The sequence below is a fragment of the Pempheris klunzingeri genome, chromosome 24, assembly GCF_042242105.1.
Source record: "Pempheris klunzingeri isolate RE-2024b chromosome 24, fPemKlu1.hap1, whole genome shotgun sequence".
Taxonomy (NCBI): Eukaryota; Metazoa; Chordata; class Actinopteri; order Acropomatiformes; family Pempheridae; genus Pempheris; species Pempheris klunzingeri.
This window is the reverse complement of record NC_092035.1, coordinates 5,798,999-5,815,533: the sequence shown is the minus strand read 5'-3', so window position 1 is coordinate 5,815,533 and position 16,535 is coordinate 5,798,999. Positions and strand designations below refer to the sequence as shown.

The 16,535-nt window shown below is 41.6% G+C and overlaps 1 protein-coding gene across 1 annotated transcript; it reads right to left on the bottom strand.

Annotated features, from left to right (window-relative positions):
* Positions 1–4,204: 4,204 nt before the first annotated feature.
* Positions 4,205–13,633, bottom strand: LOC139223825 (fibronectin type III domain-containing protein 4-like). The gene is made up of 6 exons (XM_070855832.1): positions 13,563–13,633; positions 9,221–9,322; positions 7,449–7,551; positions 6,340–6,429; positions 6,025–6,191; positions 4,205–4,273 (listed from the first exon to the last, which is right to left on the bottom strand). The coding sequence occupies exons 1-6, from the start codon at positions 13,620–13,622 to the stop codon at positions 4,232–4,234; spliced, it is 564 nt and encodes a 187-aa protein (XP_070711933.1). The 5' UTR covers positions 13,623–13,633; the 3' UTR covers positions 4,205–4,231.
* Between the last annotated feature and the right edge of the window lie 2,902 nt (positions 13,634–16,535).

The following is a 16,535-nucleotide window of genomic DNA, read 5'->3' as shown; positions in this document are numbered from 1 at the left end:
CATTGTTGCTTGTGTTTTCCTGCTGACCACGTCCACCTGCAGGGGAAACCTGTGCTCTGCCACTCTGCACCATATGCTAATACAGTGGCTCTCAAACTGGAGCCACAGCAGGGAGGGGAAGACTTGGATAACCAGGGGAAAAGATATGAGGCTGATTTAATAATATCTAAGCTGTGAAAATAAACAAACATACCCCTCCTGGACTTTAATCTCTTAAATCCCACTGCCATTTTTCTTTATTTTCCACTTAATACAATCACGTTGTTTCATAAATATTCATATTTTGAATGAGATGAGAAAACAATGTTCTCAATGCAAAAACCCTTCTGCTTATGGTCATAACCAGTCAAATCTGACATGATACGCATTTTTATACTCTTTCCTTAATAGACCTAAGACTCACTCATTTTTATACTCTTCCCTTATGATACTTCCTGAGAGTATCATATCTTCGATGCACATCATGAATAATCATCTATAAATCTGCTTAGAAATCATAAGAAAATAGGACGCTAGTTCTGGATAACTCCAGAACTTGCCTGAGAATCATCACATTTTAAAGTTTTTTTCAGTGTCAGTATTCAGTGATAGCTGTTTGCACATAAATGCTTACAATGCAGACAGGAGCTGCTAATATCAAATTCGGCACACTTTTAATGGTGCAAATCGTCTTAAATGTCAACAAATAATGGGTAGAATAAACTTGGCTCACGTTGTAGCCCACAGCTAACTCAGTGACACCATGGCAACATTATACTTCCTGTTTACAAGCCCTTAGAAGTGATATGTTGTGCTATATTCAGTGTATTTCTCAAAATGTCACACTATTTCCTCAAGAACTGTGATATCCCTACAAGAATTCAACATCAGGACATTGTTTCTGGATTCTCTACTGAATACAATCAGGGCAAAAATTTGTATCACTATTTATCTAAAATCTATTTCTAAATCTATTAAATATTTTCCTTTGTGCTTTTACAGATCGTTATCGCAGATAACCAATCTATAAAATTCGATCATATTCTTGCAGCATGGGAAACGTGAAACACACACTAGACTTCAGGCGCCATCTGTTGTCCACTTTTTATACCTACAACATATCTAACGTCACCATATGTGAACAGTGTGTTCTCACAGTCACATTTGGCTAAAATAAAAGATGCCAATCTGCTGCTGAAAGACGAACAGCATCATGAGTGTTGGTGAATATAAGTTTATCAAGGAAAAAGGAAAAAAATCCCATAATTCTGACATTACTGTTTCCAGTTTCAGTGTGTTTGAACTCATCAGTAGTTCTGCTTGTATCCACCTTATAAATGTGCTTCAGACGTCATTAAAATGTCGATTGCTGAGAAATGTACTCCCACTGTGACTATAATACTGTCATACCACCACAGTTCTCTCATTTTTACTGAAATTGGAGAATAGAGAGAGTCAGAAATTATAATCAGACGCTTCATCTCTTTGCTTGGTTTCAGATTAAACTGCTCAAATATGGAGCAACACAGATAATTAACAAAATTACAGTGAAAGGTTTACTGTTTACGCTCAATTCACTTTATTTATCCGCTTCTTGTTTACATTTGGTACTTATTTAATTTAATTTGTTAGGCACTATTTCTCTGCATCCACTTAGACACTTTATACTTTGTATACTTATTTAGATTTTTATTTAATTCCTTTCTGTAATTGTATATACTCCTTCAACTTTGTATTGTATTCTGGCAAAATAATTTCCTTCGGGATTAATAAAGTTGATTTTATCATCTCTTAAATTGTAAAATCGCCCTGAGATTATAACCTATATTTTCCCACCACTGACACAATAATGGTGAACATCTCTTCACGACACTGGAGTTTATTCTCATTAAAGTGAGTGTTAAAAAAACAGAAACTCAAGGTTTCGTGGGGCAGTGTGCGGGGGTGCGCTCACGATCGGTAGAGCATGAGACTCTTAATCTCAGGGTCGTGGGTTCGAGCCCCACGTTGGGCGCCAATGTAGCATGAACTCTCTTCTCTGTCGATTCCCCAGCACTCACAGACCACCACCAGACGATCCGACTCACAATTCTCTTTTATTTATTTTGTTTCCACACACGCGGTTCACGCCCTGCAGTGAGGGTCGGCGTCTGTCCCTTGGCCCAGACACGGCGGAATGTCCGGCCCTCGTGTCTCCTGGTTGTATATTCCTCTTCCTTGGGTCCCGGCGTGCTACTGCTTAAATAGGGAGAGAGGTAATTTACTGCACCTGTTCCCAGGTGCGCTGGTGCTCCTTACCTCTCTCCTGCGCCATCTCCTGGGCCAGTCCTGCACCTCTCTCCGTTGCAGCTGAGCGCAAAACCAGCCCACACCCCCACAGTATAGTTTAATGAAAATTCAGACACTTTGATGGTTTGACAGGTTTTCAGAGGCTTATTCAAAGCAAGTATCAGAATTACACTTAAAAAGAATCATCCTTCAGCTGTTTCTGTCCCAGAAAATATCATTATAGGTATCCGATTCTCATGTGGTTTCACTTTAATACATTCAAGAAAGAGCTGCCAGTGATAACAACCACGTGACCCTTAAATCGTATCATGTATGTGAGCAGACAGCTCCCTCTTTAGGCCTCAGTGCCTGCAGTACACTTCCCATTCACTTCCAGAAGGAGGGGGCCGCTTCTGCTTCACGGTGGCTGAACTCTGACCTTAATTGTTGCAGTTTCAGGATATCCTCCTGTGTGCACAGTGTAAATGCTCCCTGTTATTATATCTGATGTTTCTGGATTAATAGACTGCTGCATTTGCTGCATGTTCAAGGCTGCGCTGATTTTAACTACTTGATATACTGTTGGTGGTCTAATCTACAGCAGGGCATCATGGTATATAAGATCATGTGTTTGTAGCATCGCTGTCCTCTGAGAACCATGTGTCTCTAGAAAAGTCAACTTTTTATAGGAAATGCAGCCTGTTTTCAGGTTTGTGATGATGCGTTTTTCTACATCCAACATGGTTTTTAAATAATTGATTTAGCTTCAGACTAGTGGGAGAAGTTTCTCAAAATATAAATGAACTCTTCTGCTTCAGTTCATCAAAAAATAAAAAAAAGATTAATGGTTTTCACTGAACAACAAGAGGATGACAAATGGAAATAATCAGAAAAGTAACTAAAGCTGTCAGACAGAGAGTAAAAACTGTTTCCCACTGAGATGTAACAGATTAGACATATAAAGTGGAAATACTCAAGTAAAGTACAAGTTCCTTGAATTTGTAGTGAAGTACAGTAAGTTTGCAGCTGTCAACTGCAAAGCAGGCTGGGAAACATGAGCAAATAAACTTAAAATAGACATTTCTGAACAACTTAAGTTAAATGAATAATCAGTTGGACTTTTAGTCATTTAAAGACTAGTGATAAAATATAGCAATGATAAAGTGACTAAACACACGATTACAGGAACTTCATGGTAAAACTATGAGCTGATTTAACTAAACAGGCTATGAAAGTTTACAGTGTTAATTCCATCATCCTATACATTCGAATATTTGCTTGAATTACACTTCAGTTACTAATATTATACTTTAACCTATGTACATTTTCTAATTACATATAACACACTTCTTTTTATTAGTACTGTACATTTAACTGGTGATTAGGAGATGAAAGATACAGATGAGGTGAAGGAAAACACAGAAATGTGCACACACAGAGGCCACAGCACACTCTTATGTTGTCCCAAAAGTTGAGTAAAAGGAGGAACCTTTTGATTTGACTTATTCACTTGAGGCGGACAGGACTTGTCGCACAGTTGGCCGACATGCTCGCAGATATTCACAATTAGTGTTTGACATCAGAGAGAAGAGAAGAAATTGAAACAAAACGTTTTTGTACAACTGGAAATGAGTTTGGCTGCAGTTCAAAATGCGTCCTGTTGCGGCGAAGTTCATATCAGCTCATTCAATGCTGCACAACAGGCCAGCGTGCATCTGTCTGCATTATGTTTTCATGCTGCAGTCTGCCACTAGAGAGCAGTGCTCATCCATTTCCTCCTCAGTTTCATTTGAAGTTCATTTGCATGGAGAGCGTCTCACTTTGCCCATATTTTACAATAAATTAGACTCTCAGCCTGGTCTATAAATTCTTCATTTCTCATGATAATCCTTCTGAAGTTCCTCAGGCAAATGTCGCTTGCTGTTGCGCATCATCAGCTCCACCCGTCCTGTGCTGTAAGTTTTCTCAAAACCAACATCTGAACTCAGACTCTAATGATGCTGATGGAGGAGGAGGCTCGGTGAAGCTGGAAGAGAGAGAGAGAGAGGAAGACAGTGAGGAGGGAAGCTGTGTTCATAAACACATGAGTCACAAACAGAGAGGGTCAGATATATGAACATGACTCATATCCAGGAAGGCAGCGCGTGGGACAAACGCACATGTGCTGCCACGTGAATTTATGCATTTAATACATGGATGTGTGGTAAAGATTTATGAACCAATCAGTGACCTGTGCATGTGTGTGAGAGATTGGCATTTAGTGCACAAATCTAAGCAGCAGCAGCCCCGCTGGGCCCGAGTCAGGCTTGGCTGAATTTCTCACTTAACTGCGTTCAGGTTTTGTCTGAAAAATGTCAGAAATTTGAAATGATTCTCAGTGCGCTGAGGATGATGGGGCGCCTCTTGTTATCGAGAGGCAGCCAGACATGTAATGAACCATGTTTGGCACATCTTTGTTTGTGGTTGTTTTCGACTTGTCTCGGCCCCGGGGCAACTAGTGTCAAAACAACAAGAAGTCCCCCAGTAGAACAATGGAGTCTCCTCCACAGCAGCATCCAGCACCCCTCCCACGGACTCCAAGAAGGCCGGATACTCTGTACTGCTGTTCGGCCCATATGCCGAAACCATAGTGTGAGGCCTGTCCTCAACCTGAAGGCGCAGGGAAGCGACCCTCTCGTTCACCGGGGTAAACTCCAACACATGGCGGCTGAGCTGTGGGGCTATAAGCAAGCCCACACCAGCCCGCCGCTGCTCCTGGAGAGTCCAGCCCCTCTCGAGGAGCTGGGTTCCAGAGCCCAAGCTGTGAGTGGAGGTGAGTCCGACTATATCTAGCCGGTACCTCTCAACCTCCCACACAAGCTCCGGCTCCTTCCCCCCCAGCAAGGTGACATTCCATGTCCCTACAGCTAGAGGCTGTTTCCTTAATAGACCTAAGACTCACTTTTCTTGGGTTATTGCAATAACTTATTTTTTTTCATCTTTTCAGTTGCTGTATCAAACTTATTAGCTAGCAGTTGCTTATATAAACATCCAGCAGTTATGGAGCAATATTAGCATCCATTCAGAGTTCATTATTCACTCTCTTTTAGCTCCGTTTCTGGTCTCCACCAACTCCTGCAGGAAATATCTGTTTTTTTAGCTAATAAATGCTCTGCTGTGTTCACCAGCTGGTCTCTGATTGTGTCTTTCTGCGGTTTGCTGCTCACCAGGGAGAGAACACTGGCGCTTTTTCAGGTTTTCCTACAAAAACAGCACCACAAGGGCCCAGAGAATTAACCTAAACAGTGAAGTTGCAGCTGAAGAGCTGAAAGTCGATATAAAGCTCTGCAAACTTAAGGGAAGCTGCAGATTTGGATGATAATTCATTATCAGTGTGTCATTTGATAATTAAATCAGTTAAAGCCCCTTTAAGTTTATGACCTGACTCGCCTTAAACATTGTCACACCTTCACTTATATTTAGAAACAAATCAACCCGGTCCGACAACTCGCTTTTACTGAGCATACCACTGAAGAGATCCACAGCAGCAACCCAACAAGCAGCTAGTTCTGTCTGTTTCCAACCTGGTTGTTTTATATTTAGCCGTGATGGCAGCAGCTCTGGTTGCTAGGAGATCTCTGATGCAACTACAAAGAAGCACTCTTCAGAAGAAACAAAATATTCCTGGCAGCCAAGAATGATCATGCATTATAGAGAAGCGTTGCAACAAAATGAAAGCTGTGGAGTTTGACAGGAGCAAGTTTTCTTAATGAAGTTCAGGGATTGGGGGATAGTCACCCTGCTGCTGCGCACGGCTCCGTTGTGGTAGATGGGTGAGCTGCCGGCTGAGGCGTTGTAGTAGGAGGAAGTGGCGCGCACCAGCGGCCTCTTGGCTTTCTCCTTGGTGCTGCTGGAGTCGTTGTCTTTGATGATGTCGTACTGTCGGCAGAAGAGGGCGATGACGGCTGAGGCGCAGGACGGCGAGCATGTGGAGAAAGTAGCAAAGAAAAGCAAAGAATGTTATTAAGCCCACATTCAGTGTGCTCCAAATACATCCTTATCTTCACACAGGCAAGCAGACACATTCATGCACCCACACACATCCAGGCTAACCTGCCCACAGCAGCAGCACAGTGGTGATAATGAGCAGCTCCCCTGTCTGTAAGTGAGGAGTCATGCCCAGACCTTCCATCGCTGGTTCATCTGAGGAAAAATAAGGACTCTGTGTTGTCAAACTTTATTAACAAGGATTTAAAGATGTACATTTATTTGTGAACAACGATCCCCAGAAGGAAACCTGCTTTGCTTGCCAGTTCACATAAACAAATAAAGTCAGACAGGTCACAGCAGACACTATAGCAACTATAGGAGAGTCTCTCACCACAGTACTGACAAAACTAAACACACAAACTAACACAAGGCCCAAGGGGATGGCAGTGTGGCTTCGGAGCTTGGCAACAAAATAAATAATATAATGTGGTGGTGCAAGTAAAAACAAGGACAAATGAGACAAAACCTTAAAAAGTTTGTCAGAAATATTTCTAAATTAGTAAACATGTCATTCATGGGTTTCACAGCCATCGGTTAAAAACAAAAGTTTAAACTCTCCATGAGTTGTTTGGACCAGCTGCTTCTTCAAAACACAGGCTAAGCAAGCATAAAACAATTACTTCTACAGCAATAGTTTACCAAGTTTTACACAGAAAATGTACTTAATTAACCCCCGTTTCCAGTCTTTATGCTAAGCTAAGCTATCGATCTTCTCATCTAACGCTGTACAACAAAGCCTTAAAAGTACAGAAATATTGCTTTATTGGTTTGTTGACTTCTTTAGCAAGGTCAACAGGAAGGTCATAGTCATACAAAGTTTGTTTTGTTTGTTTTTTTATCATTCAAAATGAGACGGGAGAGGTGCACATAAGAATGTAGTTTTTCCCTTTTTATAATTCTACTTTTCCTTTTCCTGCCTTTTCCCCTTAAAAATGTGCAATTTAAGTGATAAATTGTGCCTTGTGGTGTCAAGCAGTGCTTAGTAGATTAAAAAGGCAACGCTTGCACCTTTTGGTTGGACAGAATAGAAAAACCTGCCAGTATTCTTCAACAAAAACTGAACAGTAAGGGAGGATTTATTACAGGGCTGTTGTGTTAGACTACCTTACTTTAGCTAAGTGTACCTAATAAAGTGACAACTAGGTGTATACAGTATGTGTGTGTTTATTTACGGTGGTCCAGGACTCCGGCTGGATAATGGTCGCTCCTCTCCAGAGTCCTGAAGTGGACGGCACGGCTGGGTTGGCTGTCCCCATGTGGCCCGACAGACTGCACCTAAACCCCACCGAAAAAAAAGCAAAAAAGAAGACTTTTAAGTTCAGGAGACACTGAAGCTAAGATGGAGCCACATGCAGACACGTCTTTGCAGCTGAACACAAAACACTGGGTACATTCCCAGCTGACATTAACACAGGATGACATTATGTAACGATGACAAGAAACTGGCTCCGCTAGGGTATATTTAGCGAGCAAATGGTGCTTTGGTTTTTGGCTGGAATCCTGTATGACCGCTGGAGGACGAACAGTTCTGTAAATGCAGAAGCAGACTGAAAGCTTGGAAGACTAAAGAAAGACCCATTTAAGGACTTCCTTGGGACCTTTTTCAGCAAGCAAGGAAAGTGACAATCCACCCAAAAATGACGCTAAACACATTTCATAGTGTATTTCTTATTCAAACAGGATTTTGAGACATTTCTTGAAGCTACAGTGGAGTCTGGTGACAGAAAACATTCAGTCCAACAATCAGAAAGGAAGAGAAATCCAACACAGAGGCACAACGCCGCCATCTCCGCCTACACAGTGACCGTAAAGGTTGAAAGCAATGAGTTTTCTGAGGTGAAAATGACAAACTGAGGCAAAAGTGGGAATAATACAAAAGTTAATTACAACACTTGATCGCAAAATAAGTCCTTGAATTCATCTGGAAGTTTTCAAAGGTTTGTCCTTTAAGAAAAAAAAAGACTTCTCTAATTTGAAAGTTTGAAGTTTGATCTCTGTACCTGTCCTTGAGGAAAGAAATCAAGCTCTAATCTACCCGCTCACTGTGAATAATGATAAAGCTCTTCACCTAAATACCCCTTTTTAACGTCCCCCTCCTCTGCAGGAAGGTCAGAGGTGAAAGCCCAAATTTCCACACTCCTGCCGCTGGCGGGACTTCAGTGCACTGCTCAGTGACTCTTCTGCAGAACATCCGATTGCTGACAAGCATGTTTAACCGAGTCCTCCAGCTGAAGGACAATCTGTATCAGTCTATTAAGCTGTAATGGATTATAAAAAGTTTAATAGAGCCATGATAATAGACTCACATTAGATACCCCGCCTTCAGAGAGGAGCTGTGGTGTGTGCTGGCTTTTGGCTTGCCATAAAAAAGTGTTAATAGTGCACGTTAATTAAACACAGAGAGGAGATTAATAAGAATAAGAGTGAGTCAGTGAAGATCCTCAATTAAAGCTGCACTGTAGACATCTGCACATGACATTTTACATGCAGGTATGTTGACTTTTCCTTTTAAACGCTGTTGCAAGTTTGATTTTTTTTTTTTTTTTTTTTTTTTTTTTTTTAAAAGGGCCTTGCTAGCCTTTTTTCCAGAGCTTTCAGCTGCATCTCACAGTCTTCCTCAGTGGCAGGGGAATGAAAGCTTGATAACATAATCATATATAACAATATGTCGTCATGAATTCAGTGCTCATGTTAAGAGTTTTAAGCCGGTGTGTGTGTGAGTTCTACATGTTCATTAAAAGTTAAAGATAAAGTTACAAGGCATTCTTTAACAGTTTGTATAAATACATATCCAATACATATCCTAATCTAAGATAAGCTATATTATAATGTGTTATAAACCATTAAAGGGGAAATATTGTGCATTTTTAATGACGTTTCAACATAAATATATGTCTCCAGTGTGACCCTCCGACTCCGAGTAAAGACCGTTTGCTCATCTCACCTGGACACTGTAGTGTGTGTCCTCGTCCAGGTCCCACAGCACACACCAGCGGCTGGACGTGTTCACCTCTCGGATGGAGCGCTGCATCAGGCCGTCCTGCCTCTGGAGGTGAGACACGTGCAAACACAAGACACAGCACAATAAAAACACATGGAAACAGAGGAAACCTCAGTTCAATTTGGGGAATTTTACATCTGTGTTAGTTTGAATACTTGGGTCTTCCAGAGTCAAGTAGTAAAATAGAAGAACAGAAGTACCATACAACAGTTTAATGAAGGGCAAATGTGTATAAGTGTGAATGTGATGCAGGCGAGTAAAAGTAGAAGCTGAATTAATTTGTTGAATCTATTCTTCTAAATACCAATGAAATCCCCGCTGCAACAGCAGCTTCACCTCGTAGAAATGCAGCTTAATCGCTTACTCGCTCCCAGTGGGGGAAATTAGGTCTGCAGGCGAGGTAACAGCAGCAATCATCATTTGAAGAAGAAACACATGTACAGGCAGAGATACTCTGCTGGAGCAAAAACACGCCTTTAAGACAGAATCCATGTACAAATATCTGCCTCCGAGCTGCTGGATGAACTGATTCTGACCTGGTAAAAATCTTTAAATCTCTCTTACGGTAAATAGTCAGGGTAATTCAGAATGATTTGGGATTTCCTTAGAAGCTGGAGGCCAAACTGTGCAAGCCTGAGGGAACGCTCCATAAAGTGCTTTAGTTTTTGAGATACCGGAGGAAGAACAAAGCACAACAATGTTTTTCATATTCTCCAAGGTCTCCCACATAACAGGATTCTTGTGTAGAAATATTTCATAGCAAAAGTGGTTAAATTGACAAATATGTCACACTCCATAAATAAAACAGGTGAAATAAGAAGCAGAATGGGAGATGATACACTTGAACTCATGTAATTTCATAATGAGTCTGTAACATCGGCAGAACCTGCAATAACTTGAGTTTCTGGGAGTTTTTAGGGCAGCGGAAACAAGCTGTGAGCACAACATTACCAGCTTTTAAAGTAGACAAGACAAACTTGTTCACACACAGCTGCTAATTTACACATCCTGAGCAACATTAACATTCATTTGGTGTTGTTTTGTGTCCATAGGATAACTTTAAGTCCAATATTCACTCTCTTCTAGCTCAATTTTTGGTCTCCACCAACTCCTGAGGGAAATATCTCCTCTCAAATACTTTTTGAAATCCACAATCATGTCTGTTTTTGATATTTAAATGTAAAAGGGTTAACAACTGCAAAGCACGCCATTTATCTTCACAAACTGTTTTTTTCCCCACTGGATAAAAGTCTACCCAGGCGATGGTGGGCGTTGAGAGTCTAGTTTCGAATGAGACACAACTTACCGAGAGAGTAAATGTGGCTGTTAAGCACTAAAAGCTGAAGAGGAGTCAATAAATAGAAAGCTGGCAGGACGCTCGAGGCTCTCCAGATGTCTGAGTCACTCAGCAGAGACAGAACAGAGTCTCTTGCTTCTCTGGCAGCCTTGTGAGCAAAGGGTCACTGACAAGGTTTTATTGTCCCACAGCACTAAAAGACCATAGTATACAATATTTGTGCAGGGGTTAAAAGGGTTTTTGATCAATGCCAGTGACTCAGCGATGATTCTGCAAGATTCTCAGATTTTGGAACAAAAACTTGCATGAAAAGCTGAAAAAGCCTCATTCAGGCGAAAAGTCATCGAGGAATGTGCAACTTCATGTGATATTTCATGAAAGAACGAGTGTTAGGCTTCACTGCCCCATCTTTGACTGATGTTTAAAGGTTTTCAATCTTTTTCTCCAGCCCGTCTGAAAACCTCCTAAATCTACCTCGCTGACCACTGTTTTGTCTTCGCTAACAGCAGCCCTTAGTAACAGGAAGATGTCAAACATGAGACAAAGCAACAGCCTGTTCTGTTCCTCTAAACCGGAGCGTGCAGGAAGAGGCTGAAAACAGCTTTCAGTGTTTTCAGAACATTCAACCATGTAAACCTGCTGTGGTAAGACCTCCAAATATAAGTATATATGAGACTTTTAATTAACACATTAAATGTTTTTTTTTTATTTTACCTGAAACATTTGCTGCAGAGGAGATGTACTTTTTTAAAGCCCTGATTCATGGCTAGAGGTAAGGGTATTTCCTGAAAAGCAAAACCCATGGCAAAAAAGATGCTTCTATTTTTGCACAGACTTGTTAAATGACAGATTTTGCAGATCGCTTGATTCCTGTGGCCGTCCACCAAAAAAAGAAGAAAACGTGAAGTCACCCTGCGCTTTCCTTCCACTTGGATAGATGTACCTTTTAGCTTGCTTGGTTATGGTTCACCTGACACAGGCTGATGCCTCAGGGGCTTTTAAAAACTGCCAGCAGGCACAGAGGAAGTCGTGACCTCTGTCCCGTGTGAGGACTGACCCTTGAGTCTGCAGGTGAACACCAAATTTGGTTACATAACTACTTTTAGGTCAAGACAGACGTCGGCAGCCTAATGCATTTCAGCGGAGAAGTGCCGCAGATCTACAAATCTATTCGCTCTCTTCTTGTCAACAGCTGACAGCTTCCTCTGTGTAACCTCAGAACTCGCCTACAGTTTAAAAGAGACACCGTCTGCAGAAGCTGTAACGTCTACCCACATAAACGCACTGTCATCAATTAGCCTTATAGCTCATGAATCAGAATAAGGATTATTAGGATTGTGCATCTCAGAAATACAATCTCAAATTGGGTTACTTCCGTCGTGAGTGTGTGTTTGAAAATGCTGTTGCGTAATGTGTGAATCTCAGCAGCCGGAGCTCTGGGATTTGGAACAACTTCAGATGAGTGAAGGAAGTCTTTGTCTGAGCAGATCCTACTCGTCCTGCCTCTCCTTCACAAACAGAAGGCTCAGCTTGTTACTGAAACACAGTGTATATGAGGTAATCTCCAGCAGCCGCTGTGCGGGTCCAAATCAAACCTAAAGCCTCACATAGGATCTTTGATGCACTGCAGCACCTTTTATATAACAGCACTTCTTGAGTTTTTTTTGCCTTTTTGGACATTTTCACCCTCATCCAGAGCACCTCCTGATGACTAAGAGCCGAGAAAAAGGAGCTTGTATAGATAAAACCTCCTGCATGGACACCAACTGCGGCTACCTGCTCCCATCACCTCCCCTATTAATATTTGAGTAAGGTTTTTACATAAGAGCTCTCTGAGGCTATGGCAGGAGATGTTTTACATCCCCATCGTCTGTTTTCTTGAAAATGCCACAAGGTTGATGGATTCTGAGTCAGACGAGAGGCGAAAAAATAAATAAAAAAAGGTTTGTTTGGCATCGCTGCCGCCACTGTGGATGTTTCTCCTGTGAGAGACGAGTCCCGGCCAAATAATTTCCACTAATGGAGACAACTCCCACTCAGAGCTCAGCTAATGTCTGATTCTTCTTTTGCCAAACTGTGGGTGGTAAAACCTGATTAGAATGAACCAAGCTGAGTTAGCAGGCTGGCTTTCAGGAGACATGAGATGAACAAAATGTGGCGATAGATGAACAGAATTAAACAGGAGCTGTCTTGTGATTCCCAGCCAGGGGTACTTGTACCCCCGGGGGCACTTCTGATGATGTGGACAGATTGTAAAGCTGCACGGGTTATTTAGAAGAAAAATAAATTATGTCTTGTTTAGAAAAATACCCACACCTGAGTACAGACAATGATTCTACTTATTTCATAAAGAACTATAACTCAGGCTTTGTTTGGCTGCAAACCTTTTTAATCAGGAGATTTGTTTTTTATTATTACTCCAAAAAAAGCACCTATACGTCAGGCAGCAGCAGCCCTGACATTAACAAGCCTTTCAACAAGTTCGATGTTTATGAGCAAATCCTCCTGACATTTCCAAACTTTTAAGGAGACACCCGCCGTGACTCAGAGTGTCTCCGGGCAAAATGCTGACTGCCCACTGGCCTCAGGAATGACGAAGCATTTTAAAAACCCCTGAGGACAGGATCCACTCCTCAAGAGATGAAGACGATCACAAAATATACATAATTCAACTTTTCAAAAGCGGTTTTCTTAACCCTGAGCGGGGCAGCCATCCAAGTTTTCTGTGCATTAGATTCATAATTCATATCCCTTCAATTTGTGTCCCTACTAAATTAATTGGCCCTCAACCAAATGAGAGCAGAGAGGGAGGACGGGTTAGACAGGCTACGTCTGACGTGAGACAGATTGGCTGAGTTTAATGAGCAGCCTGGCAAATTATTTTCAAGCTTTTGGAGGATTACAGCAATTAATAAAAATCAATTTCTGAGCTCAATTGGCCTGAACAGTAAATATTGGCACACACACACACACACAACTGTGCAGTACCTGCTGTGAGATGGCGTATCCGATGACGGTGTCTCCCTGGGGGACGTTCCAGGTCACCATGGCCGAGTGCGCCCTCAGCTGGGTCACCGATACGTTCACTGGGGCTGCTGGCACAGCTGTTACACACACACACACATTCCTATGGTCAGTAACACATTCATGTCCTGCTGCAGCAACAAAAACAGATCAAGTATTTCAAAGTGAAGAATGTATATGGATGCCCCAAACATCCTAACCACACGTTTTCCATCACTTACTACATTTATAGAGATCAAACCCTGCTGCAGGCCCTGAAAATACACTAAATGACCAAAAGTATGTGGACACACCGCCATTACACACACATCTGATTGCTGACTGTCTCATCTAAAACAGTCAGACATAATCTACTGCTGAAACAGCCTCCACTCTTCTGGTTTTGGAGCCCGGCTGCAGGGAGTAGCTGCCATCCAGAGACAGGAGCATTAAACAGGTTCAACACTGGTGGAAGGTGACCTGGTGCTCAGACGAGGCTGGGGGAACCATTTCTGTTTGGAGCTGGCTTCGTGCAGAGGAAAGGGCAAACCCCCAAACTGTTGCCACAAGGTTGGAAACATACAAATGTCTTTAATATCACTGTGTGCTCAGGTGTTAACATTTCCCTTCACAGAAACTAAAGGATTCAGCTCAGTCCATAAAATAGCACATAACTGGGGTGTCTACATACTGCTGGCCTTCTAATGTATTTGCACAAATCTGATGGAATCAAACTGTCAGCAGGGAGAGAAGGAAACCTTTTATAACCATCCATCCATCTTCAACCGCTTATCCGGAGTCGGGTCGCGGGGGCAGCAGTTTCAGCAGAGATGCCCAGACTCGTACACAAGTACAAATCCTTCACCTTAATGCATAACAAATGGTGCCCCTGCGTTTTGTTCTGTTTTAATAAATGTTTTAATACCTGCTGTCTCCTTTAATGTTGTACAATTATTAATTATCTTTGATAATTATTAATTATTTCTGATAGCCAAATTGAACTTTACCACTTGTTAAATCACAACAGGGCAAACCACCTTTTTCCGGTCGAGAATAATGGCCTCGGACTTGGAGGTGCTGATTCTCATCGCAGCCGCTTCACACTCAGCTGCAAACCAACCCAGTGCACACTGGAGGTCTCGGCTCGATGGAGCCAATACGACAACATCATCCGCAAAAAGCAGAGATGCTATCATGTGGTCCCCAAACCAGACCCCCTCCGGCCCCTGGCTGCGCCTAAAAATTCTGTCCATAAAAATAATGAACAGAACCGGTGACAAAGGGCAGCCCTGTCGGAGTCCAACATGTACCGGGAACAGGTTTGACTTACTGCCTGCAATACGAACTAGACTCCTACTCCGGTCGCACAGGGACCGGACAGCCCTTAACAAAGGGCCCCGGACCTTATACTCCCGAAGCCCCCCCCACAAGATGCCACGAGGGACACGGTCGAATGCCTTCTCCAAGTCTCTCCAAGGGGAATACATCGCGGTTCTGTTGTACATACTTTGATGACGGTTCATCAAGGTATGATGAACCGTGATGATAAAGTGATGTTAACAGTGTAGCTAGTATAATTAGTGATTGTTGAGTACAGTCTGGTTCTGTTATAAGCTGGAAACTTTTACTTTCTGCAGTAGATTGAGGAAACTTTTGGTGAAATGTCCTAAAAAGGGGAGATGCAATGAATGGATGACACTGGGAGTAATGTATCCTGACGCTTCACTATCTTTGATACCATGTAGGTGTTATGGGTAATGGTTACGTAGGCAGAGAGAGAGAGCGGGGCACACATCGCGGTACATACGGTACATACGTTGATGACGGTTCAGTAAAGGCACGACAAAGAGTCACAGAGTCGGTGTAATTCATTTTATGTCCGTAAGCAGAGTCTACAGACATTACAGTACCTCTCAACCTCCCGCACAAGCTCCGTCTCTTTTATAACCCTAAAGTGAAAATCAAAATAATGTTACGTATTAAAAGAACCTGAAGCTTTTATCCCTCTCAGGAAAATGAACACATTAAAGATGAATATACTTTCATGAATAATGCTCCTCAGCCCACAGGCCTCGCCAAAACACCTGTTTTTATCAGGTTTAACTAACTTTCTCTTCTTTGTTATTGTTGCATTGTCTTTTATTAATCGTTTATCATCCTCTACATGTTACCTGTTGCTGTGTGCATGTCAATGTAAAGCCCATAAAGTTTAAACAACATGAGATGTGCTCCATGAATGTCTGTACAGTAAATACCACATTATTTATGTGGTTTAAGACTCTTCAGAAGATGAAGCAGCAGCTACAACAAAGTGTGTTATATTTTCTGACTTATCTAAATTTAGCTTCACTGTTGTATCTCTGAGGGGAAATTAACTCTGTCAAACTGCAAACAACGTGTGCATATATTTAATTTCAGGAGAACATGTGGTAAAGAGGTGCAAAGACACACTCAGTGATTTCATCTGGATTAAAGTTTTGGGAAATATATGAATTTTACTCTCTTTCTGATAGTAAATCAGAATATATCAAGTGTACGGTAAACTCACGCCAACAACAAGACAGGAAGTTACTGCGCTCAGCATGATTTCATCTGATACATAATATTATAATAATGTTAATTTTTACATTTCTGGTTTTGCACAAATGAAACATGTGAGATATAATATGTTCATTCCTGAGCTTTTGGCAGATTTTGTCACCTTTGTACAGAGTCTGTTTCCACTATTTATGCTAAGCTAAGCTAACTGCCTCCTGGCTATAGCTTTGTATTTACTGTACAGACATGAGTGGTATCAAATATATGTATAGGTATTTAACTTTCTCATTTATGGAAGCAAAGATGGCTGTAAGTCAAGTTATTTGTTTTTCTTTCTATCTGAATGAGCAAAATCTTAAAATAAAAAGGTAAAAAATAAATCTATAAATATATATATAAATTCCTGCAAACAACCTGAAT